At 44.8% G+C, this 22909-nt stretch overlaps 8 protein-coding genes across 8 annotated transcripts; 4 read left to right on the top strand and 4 right to left on the bottom strand.

Moving 5' to 3' along the window:
- Positions 1-32: 32 nt before the first annotated feature.
- On the bottom strand, positions 33-2610 carry BCIN_03g03920 (hypothetical protein). The gene has a single exon (XM_001560552.2). The coding sequence runs from the start codon at positions 2402-2404 to the stop codon at positions 1295-1297; it is 1110 nt and encodes a 369-aa protein (XP_001560602.1). The 5' UTR covers positions 2405-2610; the 3' UTR covers positions 33-1294.
- A 59-nt stretch (positions 2611-2669) lies between these two features.
- Positions 2670-4453, top strand: Bcapd1. Its single transcript, XM_024691926.1, has 2 exons — positions 2670-3399; positions 3470-4453. Exons 1-2 carry the CDS (start codon positions 2968-2970, stop codon positions 4175-4177), a joined length of 1140 nt encoding a protein of 379 aa, XP_024547699.1. The 5' UTR covers positions 2670-2967; the 3' UTR covers positions 4178-4453.
- Positions 4454-5262: 809 nt separating this feature from the next.
- BCIN_03g03900 (hypothetical protein) lies at positions 5263-9284 on the top strand. The gene is made up of 2 exons (XM_001560549.2): positions 5263-7468; positions 7521-9284. Exons 1-2 carry the CDS (start codon positions 5751-5753, stop codon positions 8452-8454), a joined length of 2652 nt encoding a protein of 883 aa, XP_001560599.1. The 5' UTR covers positions 5263-5750; the 3' UTR covers positions 8455-9284.
- A 326-nt stretch (positions 9285-9610) lies between these two features.
- BCIN_03g03890 (hypothetical protein) lies at positions 9611-11566 on the bottom strand. Its single transcript, XM_001560548.2, has 5 exons — positions 11011-11566; positions 10909-10948; positions 10761-10856; positions 10074-10711; positions 9611-10024 (listed from the first exon to the last, which is right to left on the bottom strand). Exons 1-5 carry the CDS (start codon positions 11144-11146, stop codon positions 9879-9881), a joined length of 1056 nt encoding a protein of 351 aa, XP_001560598.1. The 5' UTR covers positions 11147-11566; the 3' UTR covers positions 9611-9878.
- A 132-nt stretch (positions 11567-11698) lies between these two features.
- On the top strand, positions 11699-14839 carry Bcdoa1. Its single transcript, XM_001560547.2, has 3 exons — positions 11699-12221; positions 12315-13389; positions 13441-14839. Exons 1-3 carry the CDS (start codon positions 12174-12176, stop codon positions 14634-14636), a joined length of 2319 nt encoding a protein of 772 aa, XP_001560597.1. The 5' UTR covers positions 11699-12173; the 3' UTR covers positions 14637-14839.
- Position 14840: 1 nt separating this feature from the next.
- BCIN_03g03870 (hypothetical protein) lies at positions 14841-16779 on the bottom strand. Its single transcript, XM_001560546.2, has 3 exons — positions 16223-16779; positions 15688-16016; positions 14841-15543 (listed from the first exon to the last, which is right to left on the bottom strand). The coding sequence occupies exons 1-3, from the start codon at positions 16368-16370 to the stop codon at positions 15322-15324; spliced, it is 699 nt and encodes a 232-aa protein (XP_001560596.1). The 5' UTR covers positions 16371-16779; the 3' UTR covers positions 14841-15321.
- A 1731-nt stretch (positions 16780-18510) lies between these two features.
- Positions 18511-20113, top strand: BCIN_03g03860 (hypothetical protein). The gene is made up of 3 exons (XM_024691925.1): positions 18511-19581; positions 19636-19882; positions 19930-20113. Exons 1-3 carry the CDS (start codon positions 19152-19154, stop codon positions 20057-20059), a joined length of 807 nt encoding a protein of 268 aa, XP_024547698.1. The 5' UTR covers positions 18511-19151; the 3' UTR covers positions 20060-20113.
- Positions 20114-20120: 7 nt separating this feature from the next.
- BCIN_03g03850 (hypothetical protein) lies at positions 20121-21450 on the bottom strand. Its single transcript, XM_001560543.2, has 2 exons — positions 20806-21450; positions 20121-20640 (listed from the first exon to the last, which is right to left on the bottom strand). The coding sequence occupies exons 1-2, from the start codon at positions 20904-20906 to the stop codon at positions 20157-20159; spliced, it is 585 nt and encodes a 194-aa protein (XP_001560593.1). The 5' UTR covers positions 20907-21450; the 3' UTR covers positions 20121-20156.
- Between the last annotated feature and the right edge of the window lie 1459 nt (positions 21451-22909).

Genomic DNA, 22909 nt, shown 5'->3' with positions numbered 1-22909 from the left:
AAATCATCTCGATTCTCAACTTAGGATGCAAGTGCCTTTTCGTTTCGTTTCATTGTGCACACAGTGCAGTTTATATATGTATGCTGGTAGTGACATCGGCCTTTTTTGGAATATCTCTATTTGAGGATGAAAGATATAGTTCTGCTATTATTGTTAATTTGTGTGTGTGTGTGTGTGTGTGCATGTATATATATGTATGTACTTATATTCTTCACTTGATGAGATTCTATCACCCGATATTCCATCCTATCCCCCCATTCCATCACATTACCAATCTCTCCCCAAATCAACCAACAAGCCACAACCCCGCCGCAAATTTCCAGCTTAACTATATCTATCAATCTTCTTACATATCAAGTACTATGCTCAATAGAGCTAGCTAGGTAGCTAGGCAGGCAGGTAGATAGGTGGGTAGCGAGCTTGGTAAACAGATTCCCCATTCACCACTCCATCACATCATCACATCACCTGCTTCCACCCATACATCAATCACTCGCTTATCACTCCACCGTAACCATTAATAAATCTCTCAATTTTCTCAATCTCGTCAACAGGCAAAATTTCCATATTTTTCCCCAGCCTTCAACCTCATCACACACTACGATCAAGAACCGCATCTCCAGAATCCCGCATTGTAATTCCAGAATCGTCTAGTATCTCTCCTCAACGACGATGAAGCTCCCTAGCGCATGCATGACGAGCTCCCTGCAGGCCTTCTCCCTCATCTCGTTCCCGATTTAGATCTCTCCGCATTAGGAGAAGTGCAAACACTAATCTAGCGCGTGACTCTCCAGCGACCGAGAGCCATTCCCCGCGCCAACGTACTTGATACGGCATCATGGATCTTCGGGCTCTTTCTCGATCATCTTCTAATGGGATAGCGCGATGCGAATGTGATGTCGATTTGTCCTATTTTTATTCAGGAGTTGCCGGCGCGGAATTCGATTGTGGGACCGTGCGGTCATCGGGTTTGTCCAGGTGTTTGGAGTAAATTCCACATGCGAATTTGGTGAATCCGCCAGCGAAATGCTCGGTTCGCTTTTTGGGAGTCAGGAGGCTTGGGAATAATGAAGGGGCGGGAAATAAGGTGAGTGAGTCTTTGGGTTGAGATTTTGAGAGGGGTAGGATCCGTAACAGGGACCGAAGAGGTTGATCGGGTAAGATTGGGAATATTGGGGATTCTGATATTGGGTTGGGAAGATGCGGGACAGAGTGGGAGTTTGAGAAGGAAATAAACCCTAAGAAATTACACCAGAGCCGGAAGACCAAACTCATGACATACTATCCCAATCGATTATTGAGTATCCGGCGGTAACTCTTCCCTAACTCTCTTCACACCCCGTTTATTCGTCGTCGCAACTCCCACAAAACTCACCACCCAATCCCTCACCCGCTTAACCTTCGCCACCTGTACATCTATCTCCTTCGCCAAATCCCTCTTCCCATAACATCCTCCCACATCACTCCTGTCAATTTTCTCCCTATACATCAACCAAGCCTTCGTCATATCCTTCCTCAAACTTTGTCCATGAACTTTCCCTCTAAAGCTTCCTAGCGCTACATTTTTCATCAACACGATATCCTGAACCCTAAGATTTTCCAATACTTCCTTAACTTCTTCTTTTCCCTTTCCCGACAACCAGAAATTAATGGAAAAGCCACTTTTCGTTTCATCGCCAACTAGTATCTCAATAAGCGATACATTGCCTCCTTGTCTCGTGGATATTGCTCTCGGTTCTGAGATTGAAATAATTCCCACGATGAGATTAACCGTCATGGTTTGAGGGACTATTGAAGATAAATGTTGTGCATTTGGCATATCTTTCAGATTTGTCAAGTAACCTGCCATTGGAACTTGTTCATTTTGCCCAGATTGTGGGAACAGAGATTGAGAGTCATATCCGGATGTAGAGTAGGATGTGGAATCAAAATCCGAGGAGGTGATTTGAGAAGAGGGGATATCGTGGATAGCGTAGGAATGTTCATAGAATTGAGAGAGTACCCCATCTACCTCTTGATCGCCATAATTTTCATCACCAACAGAGATGTATGAATCCAAATTAGATAGCGATTGTGAGTATCGCTGGGATTGCGAGAGAAAAGTCGTAGCTGAGAAGAAATCTAATGGATGACCGCCATACAGCGGTTGAAAAGCATGGTCTTGGGACGCTCCCGTCGTGAGATGTTTTCGTTCGAGAGGAAGTTCACGCCATTCTGGGTTCTGAGCGATGGAGAATTCCACGACGCTCGTATTGCTATTCCGTGGTGCGGAGTTCGGGTATGGATGAGGGAGATGGAGGAATTGGATGAAGGGTTCGGTGAAGTCACTCTGGAGTTTTGATTCGTCCCAGCTGAGTGAGTGATATGTAGGAGCTCCTGCGAGAAATATCATTTTTGGCGGCATGATTAGATTAGAAGGTGGTGTGGCCAATCATGTGAAATGGATATTGCGGATTTATTCATGTGCGCCGGTGGACATTCGGGACCGAAGGGGTTTACGTTGAAGAATTGCGGTGGCTTGTTGATCAGATGTAAGATCTTACCTGTACTTCGTATGCGGAGATCCTCGTTGCGGACGGACATAAGAAAACACCGACGGTGAATTGGTGCAGTCTCTCTAAGCTTCAAAGTGGTAGATTGCCAGACAATAGTAAGAGCGAGAAACAAACGCATTCAAAAGCTTTCGTTCTCTTCCTTATACCTTATACCTTCCATCTGCCATCTGCCATCTGCCGCAATTCTAGCATCAAGCATCCAGTATCAAACATCAAATCACACAATTCCTACGCCTTGTACGCATACGCATACGCACCAACACCACAATCCATCAGATAAAATCCAAAGCGGATCAGATAAGAGATTCCACGTTGCTCGGGCACTACGAGGTATTCCGCACAATCACCGGAATATGACGACTGGCTGGCAACCAATGATCGTACAGCATTATTAGCATTGATCCCCACCAAAATGTCGAGTATTGGAAATAAAACCAGCCATGATGCCACGAGAGTTGCGACGAATTCCACCCCGCGCAAGAAGAAGAGAAACATGACTTCCACTTTCAAATCCCTCTTAAATTCTGCCAAGCAAACCATCTCTGGCCAATCCACCCCAATTCCAGGAACCCCTTCAGAAAATACTCCCATCGAGCAAATATTCCCAAAGGTTGACCCGACTGTGGATGGAGATGATTGTGACCATGATTGCGAATCGTGTCATGTGAAATATCCAAAAGGCTTCAAGATAGACGAGGATGATGAGCTCTATGGTCATGTCAAAGGATGGAGTACACATATTCTAGTCGCGACAGGAAAATCGGATTGGGTGAGAGATGTCGCAGATGAGAAGGGAAGTGTAATGCAAGCAATCGATCATGGTTCGGTGAAACCAAGTAATGGGGTGAGTTATCTTCCTCCTACCAAAAACTATATATCTTTGTGTTTTGAAACATGCTGATGGCCCATCGTAGAAGCTCATGCTCTCCGCGTCCAACATACCCACACCTTCACATTCGACAGATTACTCGCAGCCTACGACTGTACTTCTCTTACCTGCATTCGTCGTAATTGACAACGTTACTCCACAATCGGTGCCAACTCTGATTACAGAGTTCATCGACAAAGCCCCTACCAACATGACACCTCTTGGACCCCTTTCGATACCGCAATCCCTCCCCGATCCTCTCCCATCCGCAGAACAACTCACATCACGTCCATCACCCCACCGAGCACTTATCCTGCTCTGTTCGCAGAAAACTCGAGATGCAAGATGTGGACAAAGTGCGCCATTACTGAAGAAGGAATTCGAGAGGCATTTGAGACCGCTAGGACTTTTCCGCGACTTAGATGACGATAGACTGGGAGGAGTTGGTATATACTTTATATCTCACGTTGGAGGACACAAATATAGTGCAAACGTCATGATCTACCGGAGATCGGACGCGTTTGGGTTGGACAATGTTGAAAGAGCCAACACGGATGGGGATATAATGCCATCGAAAGTGGTACCTGGAGAAGATGAGGATAAGGGTGCTGCTCAATGTATGTGGCTAGCAAGAGTGAAACCTGAAGATTGTGAGGGGATTGTGAAATTTACCATTTTGCAAGGCAAGCTAATCAAGCCGGAAAGTCAATTGAGAGGTGGGTTCGATCGGCAAAAGGGACTCTTCAGTTGGTAGGAGTCGGTAGATAATCCCCGGACCTGAGAGGAGAGGTTTCATTTTGTGCAGGTAGGGAAGCGTTTGCAAAAGTTGCTTGGGGGGGGGGGGTTTAGATGAGATTTAAGCATATAAGCATACACCTAATCATCATAGAGTTAGACGGTAGCAGGCCAACCAGCATTGTGAGGGAGGTTTTATTAATCCTTCAAACAATGAAAATGGAAAATTGAGTTTTCGCTCGACGAAGTTCCGAGGGATCCATTGATCCATTGATCCATTGAATTATTGAAATTATTGACAATTTTGCTCTTGAACTGATTGATTGTCAAATTCTTGGTACGGATTGAGTAAGGTAAGGTGAGTACTAGGTATGGCACGATAGACAGTCGTGAGGAGCAAGGGTGGTGATTGGATGGGAGGGAGGAGGAAGAGGAAGAAGTAAGAAGAAGAAGAAGAAGAAGAAGAAGAAGAAGAAGAAGAAGGAGAGGAAGAAGGAGAAGAAGAAGAAGGAAGGAAGAGCTCAGGTCGTAGACAGGCAATGAGTGCAATGTATGTATATGTAATGCAATAATAATAAATATGGCAGTCATCATCACGACGGTTTGTGGTCTGGGATGCAATTTGAGCACAACCTTGGAAATGATGATCTTGGGAGCTTGGTATTCGCAGGAGTGGAAGTTGCAAGTTGGTACCTAGGTAGTTATTATGGTCGGATTGAGTTATTATAGTCGGATTTATTAGTTATTATGGTCGGATTTAGTTATTATGGTCGGATTGAGTTATTATCATGGTCGTATTTAGTTATTATGGTCGGATTGAACTATTATGGCCGTCTTCCGTTATCATGGTCGCTTGCCTTACCAATCTCTCCCTCCTTCTCAGGTAAGCATGCATAATGCATCCAGACATCGCATCCATCTGTAAATGCCCGTAAATGCACGTAAACACAGGTAAATGCCTCTAAATCCCCACCACTGCGCATAAATCACAAATACACCACATGAATACGCGACTTCCTTTTGCACGTTGCCCGTAGCAACGCAATTACACTAAATGTCCCCCAACACAGGTCTAAACAAATCAATGGGCACGATTGGCCGGATGGGGTTTGATCACAAGAGCCATCCAATCCGTCCAATCCATCCCATCCATCCAATCCATCCATTCACCCCAATCCCAATTCCATTTCCTTACATTTCCTTACATTACCTTACATTACATTAAAACCATTTATTTCATTTCGATCCAAACCCTCCCACGCTTTATTAAAACATTCCCGCCGTACTGCTCCCCAACCTCTGCCTCTACCTGCCCTTTACTTTATCTTCCTTTACTTATTAACTTTCCTCCGTCGCCGCACTTGGCTTTACCCTGATTCTTGATTGAATTGCCATGAGTTAGCCTTTGCTTGCATAGCAGTAAACCACAACACCCGTCCCATACCCAAGCTTTTGTTTTCCACTGTCGCATATGCTAGATATTTGTAACGCAGCCCGGTTTAATTATACAACGTCTCGAGCATAATCTCGACCTGGCACTGCTACCTGCCGACCGACCTGCCTGCCCAGGTACTCCATAGCTACCGTTCATCATGGCGACCAGTTTCCCGTACCCAGAATCAGTGCATTCCAAACGCCCCAAGACAGCTTCGGTATTGAAAGCATTTATGCATAAGCGCACAACTTCCGACGGCTCGACTCTTTCGCCCGCGACTTCACCAAATGACGTTTTTGTAGCTTCGCCAGCCTTCGAGGATATGCCGTCGCCGTCGGATTATACCCACCATCGCGCTCTCACGGATATACCACGGAACCAGCAAACTTCGTCAATCATCTCGCCGTACACAACCTCGCAGCAAGAGGGGCTTCGACCTAAGACCGGTTATGCGGGTAAAGGATTGCACAAGAAGACCATGAGCGTATTGTCACTCAAGTCATTGGCAGGCCCAGCAAAGGAGCCTACCAAGGGTACATCAATTCGGGACAAACCTTCGACGAAACCCAAAAAGACTAAATCCTCGACCAGTCTTGTTGGACTCCTTACCCGCCCAAGGTCCTCGAAGAACCTCAAGTTAGATGTAGAGCTAGCACAGCGCGATTCAAAGGATAAGGAGAATCAGACTCCGGTGGTCTCGTCGCCTGTGCCAGAATCCGCGACTCGTGCTTCGCGACCACCAATATATTCACAATTCTCGAGCGACATGTTCACAAAACAACCTCTGGGAGGTAAATTCTTAGAGGATCAAGTCGACCTTCATACACCTGAGCATCATTTACCAAGTAAACAACGAAGCTTTTACAATGGACAAAGCTCACAACCGAGTGTTGTAAACCGAGAAGGCGTATCGATACGGCCGCATTCCACATATTTACCCAGCAGTTTCAGTATCCAAGACATTCATAGGAACATTAGCGGGGAAAGCAAGAACAGATCCAGTGTTGACATTCCAAGGCGACAAGTCTCGACGGAAAAGAAAAAGAGTTTGGATTATCGAACTTCTATGGATTTAAGACCAAGACCAAGCTTTCAACGATCTAGCACCGAAACATCAGTTGCATCAATCAAAACATCAAGTAGTACTCGGGGCTCTCGAGTCATGGCGGCAGTTTCCAACTTTACAGCAAAGGCCAGAGGGGATAGTGGAGTATATGTCCCGGTACAGACACCGACTTCTGCGACATTTGGGCCCGACAGACCTCTCAATGATAGAGATATCGACACCGAATTTGAGGCTATGTTGGATAGGCGGAACATCCCAGAGCATCAACGAGGGAAGATGAGAAATCTCGCCAAATCCATGAAGAAAGATTTTATAAAACAAGATTGGGCCGAAACCGCTGCTGCGAGAAATGTTAGGCCAGTCAGTCATGGTAGTGACACAAGCGGTGAAAATGCCAAGGTCGAGGAAGCACCAGAGGTGAAGAAAAAGAAGAGACCAAGAAGTCGAACCTTTACACTCTCGCGATCCACTAGCAAGGAGCGACCAGCCGAAAAAGATAAAAAGGCAGAAGGTGTTGTGGGAAACAGGAAATCTGCAGAGTCTCTGAATGGTGGAAGTAAATCACTTACTTCCGCTGGCGCGCAAGTAGCACAGAATTTAATTGCCAAGGCAAAGGGTCAGACACCGGATGATTTCGTCTCATACTTGAGGAAGGTTCAGAAACCAGAATCGGTAGAGGTCGGAAGGTTACATAAGCTCAGGCTATTATTACGAAATGAAACAGTGGCCTGGACTGACAATTTTGTTCGTCAAGGTGGAATGGAAGAGATAGTGGGATTACTACATAGGACTATGGAAGTTGAGTGGAGGTTTGTTACACTGATTCAATTATTGAGAGCAGAATGACTGACATACATACAGAGAGGAGCATGAAGATGCTTTACTGCATGAAGTTTTGCTTTGCTTGAAAGCTCTATCAACCACGGCTTTAGCACTTCAACATCTTAACATTATTCAGAAGACGCTTTTCCCCGCACTTCTTCATATGCTTTTTGACGAGGAGAAAAAGGGGCCAGCGGAATTTACTACTCGAAACATTGTCACTTCACTATTATTCACTTACCTCAAATCAGCTACCCTTAACGAACGCGCAACCAGAGCTCGATTCCTCCTCTCCTATCTTCGCGACCCTGAACCAAGTGAATCGCAACGCCCTGTTGATTTTGTACTTGACATGCGTCGACAGCGCCCTTATCGAGTTTGGTGCAAAGAGGTTAGTAATGTTACTAAAGAAGTATTTTGGATCTTTCTCCACAATCTCAATGTTATTCCTCGCCCAGACTCCCGCCATTCTCCAGAGCGACACGAGGATACCCCGCCTGATCTTCCATATATGATCAAGCATTTCCCACAAGAACTTCCTCCAGTTCCAGCTGCACCATATGTTGGAGGTGTTGAATGGGATGCAACAAATTATCTTGCTTCCCACCTCGACATTGTCAATGGCTGCATTGCATCTCTACCCACTCTTGATGAACGTAATCAAGTCCGCGAAGAACTGAGAGTCTCCGGTTGGGAAAAGTGTATGGGCTCTACTTTGCGTCTCTGTAAAGAGAAATTCTATGGTGGCGTGCATGCGGGCTTAAGGTGTTGGGTCGCGGCTGCAATTGAAGATGGCTGGGAGACTAAGGATGTGAGATGTGGTCCTAGTGCTGATAACAAAAGTCCGGTGCGAAAGAATATCATTCCAAAGAAAGTGGCTGGTGCGGGAGTGGAAAACGCTCCTCCCAAGATTGATATGAAGTTGAGCTTCGCACAGAACAGAGTTGATGATGGGGGGGATGCTTGGCTTTGAGGTTGGTAATATATTATCATCACATTTAGCTTGAATTGTCAGGGGGGAGGAAATGTAAGAAGAAGACTCAGTGGTTCATACTTCTACATTAAAGAAACGGCAGAGAGAGCAAAGAAGAAGTAATTGCAAAGGAAAGTGTTCACATCACTCTATTTTATATGGTTGTATGGGCTTGGTTTAATTGGTCGGAAGGGGCTAGGATTTGTTGGATGAACAGGGTCGGTGTGTTGGAGTAATTATTGATTGTCCTGGATATTTTGTGATTGAAGCATAACGTTTTGTAGGAGGATTTTGTAAAGTGAGTGGAGGATATGAGTGAGGAGGAGAGAAGGGGAAGAAGGGGAAGAGATTATGGAAGAGAGCAGAGAAGGGAGGAAGAAAGAAAGAAAGAGATCAAGAAAGAAAGAAAGAGAGAAAGAGATCAAGAAAGGAAGAAGACAGGGACGTGATTGATGATGACTTTATGATAAATGATTCAATGGTAGTTTTTTGCGTTATTTGTATCTCTTATTTTTAAACTCTTTTTTTTTTGGTGGCTTAGCTAGCATGCTTCTCTTTGCTTGTTTGCCTTTCTTCTACTCACTTAACTTCACTTATTGATCGCTGCTGCTGCTGCCGCTGCTATGTTCTATGTTCAATGTTTGGATAATGACTTTGGTTATCATTGAGTGTTTGCTTATCTTGTAGATAGAGAGATAGATAGGGCTTGGGATCGTGATTGTGGTTGTGATTGTGCTGGTGACGATAGTGATGGTGATGGTGATGGTGATGATGGTAGAAGAGGTATTATAATAATAATAAGATAGGAATACTATTCATGAAATGATACAGCATGTAGCTTTGTGGATGTGTTTGTACGTATATATATATATATGTGTGTGTGTGTGTGTGTGTGTGTGTGTGGGTGTGTATGTCAAGTCAATATTGTGATGTTGTGGCTATTTTTTTTTAATTGAGAAGTAGATTGGATTTTATTGTGTGGGTAGGATGTAGTGGAATGGGGTGGGAAGAGACAGGATGGGATGATATAAAGTCTGTTAATGGCTGAGTAAATATATAGGTAGTACTGAATCTGCATTGGGGATTTACGTTGGGAGGTCGACGTTTGGAATGGGCGGGATAAGGGAGAAGAAGAGGAAGAGACAGAATAGATGTTTGGATAATTATACACATTTTTATCACTTCGTTTCAAGCAATGTCAGTTGCGCATGTATAGCACTTATATACCCTTCGCATTGGATGAATTCATTTATTCATCTGAAATCGCGCTGGGGATCTCATCCCTTCGCTAAACCACTCGATGTAAATCGTGTGTTTTACGCTGCTCGACACATCGGTGCGCATTCATCTCATATGAAAACGACGCTCGCGTTCCTATTGTACAGTATGCTCATTGAGCCTGCGCCGTATCTATTACAACCTCTCTAGGATTCCGCTCTCCATAATCCGAAAGAACCAGGGCAATTCTTCCACATCTTAATCGTGCCGTCTTCACTGCCTGTAGCATATAATTTTCCGTCAGGAGAAAAGCTAATGCTCCAGATTGGTCCATGATGACCTTTGTGAACATCTAGCATTTGTTAGTAAGATTACACTAAATTGGTGGTAACGTAACATACCAAGTTCTTGGTCAGAGTCGAAATCATAGACCTTCGCCCATGTATCCTTGATTCCACCAGTGATATATTTCCTTTGAAGTGGATGAATAGCTACGCTAGCAACCTCATAATTCAAGACAACCTTCTTGATAAGTGTGTTTGCAGCTGGTCCACCATAGAAATATAAAGTTTTGCCTGCAGCAATCGACAAAATAGGTAATCCTTCACCAATGTCTCCTGGTCCAGATGCAATGTTGCTAAATTCGCATGAGCCAATATCACCGTCGACTTTTTGTTCTTGAACAACAGATTGCGAGCGTAAGTCCCACCATCTTATCACTTTATCATCTGCTGCCGTAACTATGATATTTGGATCCCGAGTCCAAACGACGGCCTTGATTGTTCCTTTGTGAACACCCGGTCCAATCTCGAAGCCATCATCCTGGGAAATATTTGTAGTGTCGCTTCCATTGCCGTTAGAAGTTGCGCCATTTGCACCCGTAGAATTGAGTTTCCCGAGGTCGAAAATGAAAAGCTTCTTATCAGTTCCTCCTGTCGCAAGAGTGGTACCGGAATCGGGAGGGAATGCGACAGCTCGAACGACATGCTGATGCTGAATAGTATACAGGGTTTCTCCGGTATACGTATCCCAAACTTTTCTGTGCATTCGTTAGTAAAGGACACCCAATATTGGCGGAAATGGCATACGCAGTGAAATCTGCGGAAGCAGTCGCAGCATATTTAGCATCCGGAGAAAGTCTAGCTTGATAAACTGCGCCTTTGTGTCCAAAGAAAGTACCAATCCTAGGATCATCAATTAACATCTTTCGGGAACAAAATTCCCGTTATAACATACCAGTCGCCATTGATACCGCTTCTTAGCATAGGGTTGTTGTCTGGCAGATTGAATTAGACATTTCCAGATTCGAAACATTTCCGACAATTGGGTATGCCATACCTTTACATGCTGATATCATGTAGTACTCATCGTCCTTTCCGTCCACAAATCCACAGAAGCTGATGTGCGTAACAGGTCTTGAGTGACCATGGCATGTCAAAGGAACGTATTGCTTATTGTTCTCTGGTCCCGCCATTGTAATATGTTTGAACTGAAGTATTAAATGTTCGAATTTGTGTCCAGGATTGGAAACTGTATTGTGACTTGTGATGGCGTTCGAGGGAAGAAAGATCGATGCTTGTAGTCGCGGGTGGATGTATACTTTGCGGCGAAAGAGTGGGAGTGACCGCACTGAGATGATGGTAGACTGCTCTAATATATGTCAAAGAGAGAGAGTGTTTGTTATTCAAGAAGATTCGTTAAACGTCGTTAAATTCGTAAGATGTTGATTAAGAGGTAGAGTAGATTGTTGGAGGTGCCTTGGATGGGATCGAGACAGCTACTTGGCAACTTCCTCGAGGTGAAAAGGAAAGAGGAAAGGAGAAAGAAGGCAAGAGAACTCCGTTCGGGGGATAATTGTGATTTTTGTTTCATTGAGGTCAAGAGTTAAGCTACCATACCTTATAATTACACTAATATCTTAGGCTCTCTTTTGAAACAGGACGGAGGCAGTTAATCCGACCCCGAGTGACTAATCAGCATGAACAATCCGCGTTTGGGGGACGGGGAGTTGATGTTACTGGATGCTGGACGGTGATATGAGTAAGTTGCAGCCACTGCTATCGTCGATTGGATGGGCGTTGTTCCGTGACTGACTTATTCCAGTGACGAATGAACGACTGAGTACGAGCCCGTAACCGCTGGGCCATCTACTCGTACTGGATAACAAGCTGATAAAGCAATCCATCTTATTGCAGGGTCCAAGTGCGTGCCGTTCCATACTTGTTCATGCTCCATACAGCAAGGGCACCCAGATACATGCCTGCACCAATGCCATTGCCCGCGTGTCCATGTATTGCTTAGGTATTGCTTCGGTACCTACCTGCTTATAGAGGGGCAACTTTAAGGAAGCTTATGGTCAAACGTGGAACTGTCACTACAATCAACGTCCATTATTCCCCAAAACACAACAACGCCCTTTCATACTCTCGCACTCTTTCTCTCTTCTCTTTATAATTCGGTCAATTCTTGAAAACTAAATACGTAATTTCATTCAAGTCAACATGGCAGAATACAAGTTATCTGCATCTTTGGCTGGCCATGAAGACGATGTAGGTTGATGATACCGTACTCCACTCTCCAACAAGGTCAACCTGGATGTTGGTGACGACAACATATACTAATAGCATCTTGTTCACAAATAGGTTCGCGCTGTAGCTTTCCCATCTGCGAAAGCCGTAGTTTCAGCTTCGAGAGATGGAACAGTACGACTATGGAAACAACTCTCAGATAACCCACCAATATTCGATGCCACCATTTCCTCCCATGCAACAGCGTTCGTAAATACAGTCACATACCTACCCCCGAGCTCGCAATTTCCAGACGGACTCGTCATCTCAGGTGGAAAAGACACAGTTATTGAAGTTCGACAACCTTCGAAAGGACCGGAAGAAAATGCGGAAGCTCTACTTATCGGACACAGTCACAACATATGTGCTTTGGATGTCGATCCGGCCGGACGATTTATAATCAGTGGAAGTTGGGATGCGGAAGCAAGAATATGGCCATTAGGAAAATGGGAATGTGAATCGGTTCTCAGAGGACACGAGGGAAGCGTTTGGGCAGTTCTTGCCATAGATTCGGAAACTGTCGTCACTGCTTGTGCGGATAAACTCATTAGAGTATTTAATACCGGTGGCAAATTACTGCGGACCATTCGAGGAAGTGCAGATGTTGTTCGAGCTCTTTGCAGGTTACCCAAAGGCCATTCATCCGGGGCAGATTTCGCATCGGCAGGTAATGATGGCGTAATCAGACTGTGGACTCTCTCTGGCAAACAGGTGGCAGAATTACATGGACACGAAAACTTCATTTATTCTATTGCCTCTACACCTTCCGGAGAAATTATCAGTTCCGGTGAAGATCGAACCTTGAGAATATGGAAGGACAGTCAATGTATTCAAACAATTACACATCCCGCGATTTCGGTCTGGGGTGTAGCTGTTTGTGAAGAGAATGGGGATATTGTTTCGGGCGCAAGTGATAGAGTGGTGCGAGTCTTCACGAGAAATTCGGAACGTTTCGCAGATGCAGAGACAACAACACTATTTGAAGACTCGGTCAAGGAATCATCTATACCTCAGCAATCGTTACCTGAAGTCAATAAGGAGAAGCTTCCTGGACCAGAATTTCTTGCACAAAAGAGTGGCACCAAGGAGGGACAAGTTCAAATGATTCGTGAATTGAATGGAGCTGTTACTGCACATACGTGGTCTAGTGGTAAGTCATTTTCGATGTTTGCTGTTGGGTATTGAGCTAATTATTATCTAGCTCAGGGTCAGTGGATAAATGTAGGCACTGTCGTTGATGCTGTTGGAAGTAGCGGAAAGAAAGTCGAGTATCTCGGAAAGGAGTATGATTATGTCTTTGATGTTGACATTGAAGATGGCAAACCTCCCCTCAAACTCCCTTACAACTTATCTCAGAACCCATATGAAGCTGCTACAAAATTCATCGCGAATAATGAACTTCCAGTAACCTACTTGGAACAAGTAGCCAATTTCATCACAACCAATACTCAAGGAGCTACGATTGGCCAAACTCAAGAAAGTTCTGGACCAGATGCATGGGGTAGCGATCAAAGATACCGACCAGGCGAGGGAGAATCCTCGGCCCCTGCAAATATTCCACCACCACCTAAGGTTCTCCCACAAAAAGAGTATCTCTCGATCATTGTGGCTTCAGTACCAAAGATGCAAAAGAAGATTGAAGAAGTCAACAAAGCATTAATTAATGATGGTCAAAAGGGTGTATCTTTGAATCCTGAAGAGCTTGAAGTTCTTCAAAACCTCCGAAAACATCTCGAATCTACCGGCGCCACAAAGACTTCTCAATCTGTTAGTGGAGGCCTTGACTTAGCTATCAAACTCTCAACTCATTGGCCCTACAAAGATCGACTCGCTGGACTCGATCTTCTTCGTCTCCTAGCCATTGCGCCCGAAACTGCAACTTTCCGTAGCAACGGTGGCGAGTCCATTATCGATGTTTTCTCACAAGCTGCTTTGGAATCTTCACCTCCTTCCGAAAATCACGTCATGATGGCCGTTCGTGGTTTTGCTAATCTTTTCGATTCTACTGAAGGTCGTCAATTAGCCACTGACAATTTCGAAAAAGTCCATGGCTTGATTAAGGCAGCTATCCAATCCTCTACCAATAGAAATTTATTGGTAGCTGCTACAACTGTTTATATCAACTACGCTGTTCTATTCACAGAAACAGACCCAGATTTCGAACAGGTTCTTGCGGTGTTAGACACAGTTACGAGTATCTTGAAGACACAAGTGGATAGTGAGGTTATATATAGAGGATTGGTTGCCCTAGGTACGCTATTGACTGTGGGAGATGAGATTAGAGAGGCTGGTAAAGATGTTTATGGCGTTTTGACCGCGGTGGATGGCTGTGTCAAGAAGGCTACCGATCCTCGCGTGAAGAATGTTGGGAAGGAGATTAGAGAGTTACTTGCGTAGTGGATAGATGGGGATACGTTGAATGGGGGAGGGGAAGAATCGTGCAGGAACGAAAAATAATGAATACATGAACGAAATGAAATTAAGAATTTTAAAGCATAGCTGCGGGATGATTTGTTTTCTTCTTTTCAAGCCTTTTGAGCTTTTAGTCTGTCGATACAGCGCATGTATTAGATAATATATTATGAATGCATATTTTTTTAATGCGCAGTAAAGGATATGATTGTATTGAATTGGATTGTATTGAGATAGAAATTGAATATCGAAACTCGAAACTCGAAACTCGAGAATTAAAATGAAATTAATAAAAAAATCATTCCTTCCAATCACAATCCTCGCCATAAAACGCCTGAGTGCTCATACATACATGCAAAGTAGCTCCTCGTTGGGTACTTGAATGCTCTGCTTCAATTCCCGGTTCCCGGTTCCCAGTTCCCATGGTTTGAGATTTCGATCTCGATTTGTTGGGTATAGAGGCAGGGACACTCACTTGATGTGTCCGTCTATCATCTGCCCGTGGTATCATATCATATTTTATCATATCTACAATGCTGCCTGTTTCTGCTTCCTTGAATTTCCTTCTGATTATCTTTCATCTTTTCTCTTCCCCTCCCCTCCCCATCTTTCGTTTGTAATCTCCCAGAAATTACAAATTTCTCTCCGATCATTTTCCATCTCGCATCTCCTACAAGAAACTCCACATAGCGATGCCCAGCACGCTCGCGAGACTAGCAGCCCAGAGCGAGCGCGAAGGAGATGCGGAGGAGGAGGCGGAGGAGGAAGTTCCGGGGGCTGAGGCATCGTTGATGGTGTAGACGTTTGCAAAGGAGATGTCGGAGGAGTTGAAGCAGTTCGAGGTGTTTACTTCGGCGACGTCTTCGGGGAGTGCGAAGGTTATGTCTACGCACTGGGGTGGGGGCGTTAGTTCATGTTTCGATTTTGGGGGAGGGGATGGTGTGGAAAAGGGGGAAGGGTGATGAGCAAGAGAGATTCTAAGGGGATGATGTAATGGAAGATAAGGTGAGAAGGAAAAAAGAAAGATCAAACATACAGAATACAAAGCAGCCCCATGAATCGCCGTCTCCACGACCTGAATCGTCGCATTATCTCCTACATTAACCGTCGTATTTGCGGGCAATGGCACCTGAGGCAAACAGAAGGTTCCCGGGTAAGGATTTTTGCTAGGGCCGACGATTTGCATGACGGAGGTCATGGGGAAAGACATGTTCTGGGGACCATTGTCGGGGCCATCGGTGCCGAATCCGAGATTAAAGTAGAAGAAGGCGGTGGCGTGACCTTGAAACCAGCCGGGTTGAACGGAGATGGCGCCGCCGTGGATGGGCCAGAGAGTGCGGTTGGTGGTAGTAGGCATGCCGCCGCCTAGGGGGTGTTAGGGGAGGTATAGAGAGAGGGAAGATTGAAAGAGAGGAATTGGAGGGGGTGGTGGTGAGGTGGATATGGATATGAGAGAAGCTTGGAAAGCAGAGTATTCATTTCAAATCCAATCGACAAGAGACTCCTCCTCGCACCCCAAACTCCAACTCCAAAAGTCCAAAACGCAAAACGCAAAACAAAGGTCTACTCACAAGGATACATCCACTGCATTCCATAAGGAAAAGTCTCATTCGTAATCAAATTATCACCTCTCCATCCCGGGTATGTAATCACCGTATGTGCCTGGACCAAAACACTCGTCGTTATCGCCAAAAGCGTTAAGATACTCGTCGTAAACATTTTTGATATTGTCGATCTTTTGATTAGGAAGGATATGTGTGATACCGGCTCGAAGGATAAAATTTCAAGATTTGAGGGAGAAATTGGATGGGTCCGTTGGTATATATGTACTTCGGGTATGATATCGTAGTCGAGATGTAAGCTTGGGAGGAGGGAGGTAGATTGGTAGGTATTCAATTCAAGTATCAAACATCAAACTCTTTTTCTTGCTCCCTCGTTTTTATATCGCTCTTGATGAATGAGGCACAAGAGGTTATCAGAACATCGCTCGATGGATGAGAGAGATGCTTTGCAAGGAATTCGAGAAAGACAAATGGTGGGCTCGAACAGAAGCAGGAAGTGTTAATATGAGGCAGAGCCAAAAAAATAATCATCACCCGGACGGACCACACTTTGGACCCTCGATACCTAAGTATTTGAATAATGCACGTCCAAGTCCGCATGCTTTCTCATTCGCGCTGACAATGCTTGACGAGCAGATTCGATGCTAGGTGCATATGCCGATTTACCATGGGCGTTTAATGTGCATGGCCAATGAGATGCGAGAAGGAGGTGCGAGAAGGGGAAAGGGATGCATGGGAGACATGGGAGACATGGGAGAGACACGGAAGAGGAAGAGAGTTATCCTTTGTTGGGGATAGCGAGGATGGGAGTCTGCAATATGGGGGAGTGACGGGTGATGTTGATTTGTCGATGGGATATATGCAGACGTGGGAAGAATGGAAAGTTGTGGTGGGCGAGGTGTGGTGCATTGGCCATTGATTGGGTGTGGGGTGGTGAGATGGATGTGAAAAACAGGGGACTCCGGCTAATCGATGACTTGATGTAAGCGCCCGGAAAGAATTGAGGCTTTGGGGAATGGAGATTGGCTGGAGGGTGTGTGGAACTACCGACGATCGTTGATTCTCAGAGAAGAAAAAGGCTCTAGAGGGTGAAGAGCTTTTTGTATGGGCGATTCAAATACCGAATAGAAAGACTTGATTTGGAGGACTCTAGACTCCGGAAGGAATGTATCGTGCATGTGGAAGCAGGTACACGAGATATGATATGATATGATATTTTGATAAGAGAGTCACGTGTGAGAGTTGCTGGGACATGGGATGTGGGATGTGGGATTTGAGATATCGAGCGACAACCGTAGATGATCAAGCAATCAAGGAGTCAAGTAATGAAAGGAAATGATCGCGAGTGTAGAATCGAACGACTCGTACGGGATTCAATGACTTACTGCACCGCATCTACTTGCTTGACAATACCTGACACCCCATAGCCCGCCCAATAACAATTTTTACCGAGCTCAACCCCCGAGCCCCCATACCGAAAATCAGGTCACACACTTCGCCCGCCATCACGGTTACATCAAACACATCGAACCTACAGTAACACAGCAAATGGTGACGGGCAGCAAAACTGATCCGAATATAGAACGCAAGTGTACGCAGGCAGTAGAATCCACAATGCAATTGGCACACATGATAACAAATCATCCAAAAGACCGTCATGATCAATCCCCGTCTTCGTTTTTGCTCTTGCATTGCAGTAGCTTTTCTTTCTCTCCCTCCTCCCAGTTCGTCTCCAAGAGTTCAATGCACTTGCATTTACACATATACCCGGTCGTCAAGACATGGCTATCTATGATTTGGAATCCTGTGTTGATCTGCCGAGTCTCTTTCGCTCCATTTCACGATTTCGACACAGAGTCCGTATACCAGTTCTGTTTGCCAGGGTCAAACATCCATCCCATCCATCCCATCCATTCCATCCATTCCATCCACATCTTGCAAATCAGGATGTTGTGTTGCCCTCACCTCGCGTGGAACTCCGCTAAGGTGCTACACACTCGTAAGATGTGCACGTTGTGATACGCATACCACGATGATGTCAAACCCCGGACTTGCGTACCCCATAGAGCATCATGTCTTTCGATATTCTCATGTCTATCTCATGGTATCACATCGGTAAGAGGAAGCGCTGAAAGGAGCTGAGGTTGGGACGATATCCCCAGGTGCCGGTGGTGCCCAGTTTGGTATGTACGTGTGTGATTGAGAGTCGGATCAATGGAATGGAATGGAATGACGACTTTCTTCCTTGGCTTCTCACGTTGATTACTTCATAGACCCCAACCAACATGGAGAATCATGGGGGCAATAGCAGCTTGATTGAGCCTTTGATATCGCTTTCGAGAAAAGGCGGTGCAATCAATTGATTTCTGCCTTGTTTTTGATCGTACGAAGTATAATCTGCCCCTCCATTTGATAGACTACTATCATATCATATCATATCATATCATATCAACGATAGTCTATCTAAAAACAACCCCTGCAACACATTTTTCCCCTCCAAAATTGTTCATCTTCTTAAACTCCCTTCCCGTCATTCCACATTTCATCCCTACGTTACAAAGGCTGAAGACGTACGCATACACTCCGCAGTAACCCAGCCCAACTGCCGATTTCGAAACACATAGCCCAGTCAGCGATCGGGAATCAAAGCTGGTGTAACTCTTCCCGTGGCTGACTGTATTGTCCTACAAGTTCGTCGACAACCCTAGACGTTTGCGTTTCTTCAAACTTCCACGTTTGCGCTGGTGGTCACACTGAGTAATACCCGGCGGGCTGAAGCTTACTTGCATGATCGCTTGATACGGGGTGTTTGCGAGGTTGCTTACGTTGGATTTTGAGAATCTTGGGGTTGCGAGAAGACGCGTTGCATAGCACAGGATAGGAAAGGATAGGATAGGATAGGAACCGAACCGAACCGAACCGAACGGACAATCCAGCAATGCCGCACACGAATCGCAAAAAGAAGGGTGGAGCGAGGGAACCCGGAGAAGAGACGGAGAAGACAAAAAAGATTGCGCCGTCGACCAAGCGGACACAGATAGAGGATGGAGAGGGCTGGACGCATGTTGTGGGGGGCGGAAGAAAGACCGGAGCTGCAGAAACCTGGACTCACGCGGGAGATTTTGTGCAGGATGGGGTCGCGTATATTGAGCGCTCGACGGGAGAGATGCAGGCGGATTTGGACAATTATAGGAAACAGTGGGAGAGTAGTGAAGCAGCTGGTCAGCTGAGGAAGATTTTACGTGGGAGAAGCGCTGTGAAGAGTGTGGTTTGTTTGGGGCTGGGAAGTTTGCAGAGTGCGAGGAGGGAGGGGAGGAGGAGTAGCTATACCCAATTGGCGGCTTTGATGATGATTATCGAGGAGTTGGGTGAGTTGTGTTTGGAGTCGCAGGTGGGAGATGCTGGAACTAATAACATTTTAGGCGGTATGGGTGAGGATAAGATACAATGTATATTTCAAGACCCGCAAAATACTAAAGACGACAAGGTGTTTTTGACATCTTTGGGTGGAAAAGTGGTGGACGATCCTTTAGCATTTGATTATATTAAAGAAGATACTCTTGTCTATGCGATACATTGCTACGGACCAGTTTACAAGACTATCAGTCAAGGACCTCGACCTGCAGTCCTCATAGGAACCGATGTGGAGAATTTTTCAAGCTTGTGGTTGTAAGTTGTACGGTATATCCTTATTGGCAGATGTTGACATTTCGTAGAACCAAAACAGAAACCCTCAAACAGCATCTAGATGATATGATCAAAGATTGCGAGATGATAAATTTCCCACAACTTCGACATGATTTCTCGGACACAAAAATATACTGGCGGAATAAACCAAGTGTTTGAAAGGGGTTGTAACCGAGGCCAAACTCTCACTAGCAATATATTCTAAATACGCCAGCATATCTGAAAATACCATCTATTCAGATCAACGGATAAAATCTCAATTGATCTCACTAGACTTCACCACCGTACCAAAAGCATCCGCCAATTCGGCCAAAACTGTCTTGACCAACTCCTCGGCCTTCACACCGGGAATATCTCGATCTCCAATCGCATCCTCCACAAACAAAACATCATATCCCTTCTCAGCCGCCTGTCTCGCCGTCGTGCTCACACACACATGCGCCATGTATCCGGTCAACACCAGCTTCGATTTTCCCGTCCCTTTAATATACGCTTCCAAATCTGTTCCGGTAAAGGAACCCGGATGTTGTTTCGCAATGACTTTCTCGTCGTTCTTGGGGGTTAGCTCTTCGAATTCTTGAGCCAGTTCCGTGTCGGGTGTGAAGACGGGCGCGCCGGCGGGAACTTGGTGTACGATGTGGGCGAGAGATCCTTGGGCGGCGCGGTATTTTTCGAGGAGGGTGGAGATGGCTTTGCGGGAGGAGGAGACTTGGGAGACTTTAAGGTGGCCGTTGGCGTATCTGGGGGTGGCGTGGGTGGTTAGTAGATTTTTGGGGAGGGTGGAAGGGAGATGGATGAGTGGATGAGTGGATAGATAGATGAATGGATGGATAGATAGATTGATATTTCCAAAATGAAAGAAGAGAAATGAAATGAAATGAAATGATGAGATCTGAAATGCATACTCATTCTGCGCATCAATAATGATTAAAACACTATCCTGCACTGAAGCAGTCGATGGTTGAACACCAATTAGTTCTCGAAATGCTTTGGCTTGGGTGGCCATGATGGATGGAGGTGTTTGAGGGGTGTGGTATTGTGTGGAGGTGGTGTGTAATGTGTGTAATGTGTAATGTGTAATGTGTGGTGGTGGTGGTGAGGAATTGATAGATTTGTTTAGTTGTTTTGTTGTTTGTGGGGGAGGGGGTAGAGGGGTAGAGGGGAAGGTTTCAATTTGTCGATTTGTTGCTTGCTTGCTTGCTTGGTTTTGTGGAGTGTGTGGATGGATGGATGGATGGGTGGGTGGGTAGGTGGGTTAGATGGGTAGATGGGTAGATGGATGGATGGATGAATGAGGGAGGTGAGGTGATTCTCATTGGGATTTGGGATTTAGTATTTGAGAATTAATGTATGGAGATGGATGGATGGATGGATGGATGGATGGATGTGCACTGATGTGGAATTGGGAATTGGGAATTGGGAATTGGGTATTATATTATTATGTTATTGTTTCCCTTTGTTTTTATGATGGCTTGGATGGCTCGATAGCTCGATAGCTCAATGGGATGGGATGGGAATGTGTTTTTGGTATGCTATGGTGTGATGGTGTCATAATATAAAAGGAAGATATTGCGGGGTATATTTGATTTATTGATAGAGTAGAGTAGAGTAGATGAAGAGTAGATTAATAAGAGGGGTTCGTTCCACGGGGGAACACAAAGATTAATTAATATAGATAGATAGATAGATAGATAGATAGATAGATACGTACATATACATGTATATAGATAGTACTTCAATATGTTATTCTCTTTTGACAATTATATATATATATATATATATATATATAATTTAGTAAATCGAGGTGTGTATTTTGAGATTGTGAAATTAGGGTGGGAGAGTAATTTAGAGGTACCTACCTACCTACCTACCTACCTACCTACCTACCATGCTGTGGTGAATGGAGCTCGAATGGATTATGGATTATGGATTATGGATCATGGATGGTGGAATGGTGGAATGGTGGATGGGCGGAGATGAGTGAGTGAGAATGAGTGGTTTTGGTTTGTGTTTTGGTTTGTGTTTACTTGGGATTATCTTGCTTGGGAGTATGTGTGGATAGGATGGTGGGAGGAGGGAGTTTGGATGGTGTGGTGAGAGGAGGAGGAGGAGGAAGTGAGTGATTGAGTGATGATTGAGTGATTGAGTGATATTTATCGACTAGGTACCGTACCTACCTCCGTTTACTTACTCTACTCTTATTACTTGGAAAGATAGATGGATAGTGGGTGTAGATAATAAGTAGGGAGAGGAAAAACGTGGTAGAGTAGATAATAACAAGTACAGGTAACTATAGCATTTGATTGAAGAGTTGTGAATATCATATTGAATTTTGGGGTTTGGAGTTTGAAGTTGGAGTAGAATGGATGGACTGATAGGTAGATGGATAGATGGATAGATTGATAGATTGATAGATTGATTGCTCCTTTCCTTTTTTTTTTTTTTTTGGTGTGTGTGTGTCTCTGAATCCTCGTAAGTAGATAGATGTCTGTCTATCTCTCCAAGTTATATATCTAATTATATAGATAAAATATGTGTGATCTCCATATATGTAACTACGATATGTACCGACTATGCATATGTCAAATATCCATTTCCTTTTGTCCTAATACCCAGATCGCGATGTGCTCTTAAATACATATGGATATGCATGTCAAAAATGGGATGCAGATATAACTATATAAATAATTACACCCACCAACTTCGTAATCACATCACAAAATACAGAAAGAATATTTAACTCACTCACCTCCTCTCGCACGACTGAAACAAATGTCATCATTTTTAATTTATTTCTTGGGCTGGCGAGGGATAGGGATGGATATGGATGGATATGGATGGATATGGATGGCTATGGATGGATATACGGAGTGAGCAGACATGGGATGGCCGACCGAGAAAACCAAGGTTTTCTCCTTCTTTTTCTTTTGGAATCTTGCTTGCGAGCTTGCTTTTGATGTGCGTGTGGATTGATTTGGCTTGGTTCGGGTCGTCGGATCCACTGTCTGG

Source organism: Botrytis cinerea, chromosome 3 (assembly GCF_000143535.2).
Source record: "Botrytis cinerea B05.10 chromosome 3, complete sequence".
NCBI lineage: Eukaryota > Fungi > Ascomycota > Leotiomycetes > Helotiales > Sclerotiniaceae > Botrytis > Botrytis cinerea.
Note: the sequence above shows the minus strand (reverse complement) of the source record. Positions and strands in the feature narration are given on the sequence as shown.

What these genes read in the sequence shown, in the direction of transcription:
- BCIN_03g03920 (XM_001560552.2), bottom strand. Translation starts at nt 2,404, where the DNA reads ATGCCGCCAAAAATGATATTTCTCGCAGGAGCTCCTACATATCACTCA.
- Bcapd1 (XM_024691926.1), top strand. Translation starts at nt 2,968, where the DNA reads ATGTCGAGTATTGGAAATAAAACCAGCCATGATGCCACGAGAGTTGCG. An exon ending in CGGTGAAACCAAGTAATGGG is followed by an intron (nt 3,400 to 3,469) that starts GTGAGTTATCTT and finishes GGCCCATCGTAG; the next exon opens with AAGCTCATGCTCTCCGCGTC.
- BCIN_03g03900 (XM_001560549.2), top strand. Translation starts at nt 5,751, where the DNA reads ATGGCGACCAGTTTCCCGTACCCAGAATCAGTGCATTCCAAACGCCCC. An exon ending in ACTATGGAAGTTGAGTGGAG is followed by an intron (nt 7,469 to 7,520) that starts GTTTGTTACACT and finishes ACATACATACAG; the next exon opens with AGAGGAGCATGAAGATGCTT.
- BCIN_03g03890 (XM_001560548.2), bottom strand. Translation starts at nt 11,146, where the DNA reads ATGGCGGGACCAGAGAACAATAAGCAATACGTTCCTTTGACATGCCAT. An exon ending in AGCGGTATCAATGGCGACTG is followed by an intron (nt 10,857 to 10,908) that starts GTATGTTATAAC and finishes TGATGATCCTAG; the next exon opens with GATTGGTACTTTCTTTGGAC. An exon ending in GCTTCCGCAGATTTCACTGC is followed by an intron (nt 10,712 to 10,760) that starts GTATGCCATTTC and finishes ACGAATGCACAG; the next exon opens with AAAAGTTTGGGATACGTATA.
- Bcdoa1 (XM_001560547.2), top strand. Translation starts at nt 12,174, where the DNA reads ATGGCAGAATACAAGTTATCTGCATCTTTGGCTGGCCATGAAGACGAT. An exon ending in TGGCTGGCCATGAAGACGAT is followed by an intron (nt 12,222 to 12,314) that starts GTAGGTTGATGA and finishes GTTCACAAATAG; the next exon opens with GTTCGCGCTGTAGCTTTCCC. An exon ending in TGCACATACGTGGTCTAGTG is followed by an intron (nt 13,390 to 13,440) that starts GTAAGTCATTTT and finishes ATTATTATCTAG; the next exon opens with CTCAGGGTCAGTGGATAAAT.
- BCIN_03g03870 (XM_001560546.2), bottom strand. Translation starts at nt 16,370, where the DNA reads ATGTTTACGACGAGTATCTTAACGCTTTTGGCGATAACGACGAGTGTT. An exon ending in AATGCAGTGGATGTATCCTT is followed by an intron (nt 16,017 to 16,222) that starts GTGAGTAGACCT and finishes AACACCCCCTAG; the next exon opens with GCGGCGGCATGCCTACTACC. An exon ending in ATGGGGCTGCTTTGTATTCT is followed by an intron (nt 15,544 to 15,687) that starts GTATGTTTGATC and finishes CCCCCACCCCAG; the next exon opens with TGCGTAGACATAACCTTCGC.
- BCIN_03g03860 (XM_024691925.1), top strand. Translation starts at nt 19,152, where the DNA reads ATGCCGCACACGAATCGCAAAAAGAAGGGTGGAGCGAGGGAACCCGGA. An exon ending in GATGATTATCGAGGAGTTGG is followed by an intron (nt 19,582 to 19,635) that starts GTGAGTTGTGTT and finishes ATAACATTTTAG; the next exon opens with GCGGTATGGGTGAGGATAAG. An exon ending in AATTTTTCAAGCTTGTGGTT is followed by an intron (nt 19,883 to 19,929) that starts GTAAGTTGTACG and finishes GACATTTCGTAG; the next exon opens with AACCAAAACAGAAACCCTCA.
- BCIN_03g03850 (XM_001560543.2), bottom strand. Translation starts at nt 20,906, where the DNA reads ATGGCCACCCAAGCCAAAGCATTTCGAGAACTAATTGGTGTTCAACCA. An exon ending in ATTATTGATGCGCAGAATGA is followed by an intron (nt 20,641 to 20,805) that starts GTATGCATTTCA and finishes CGCCACCCCCAG; the next exon opens with ATACGCCAACGGCCACCTTA.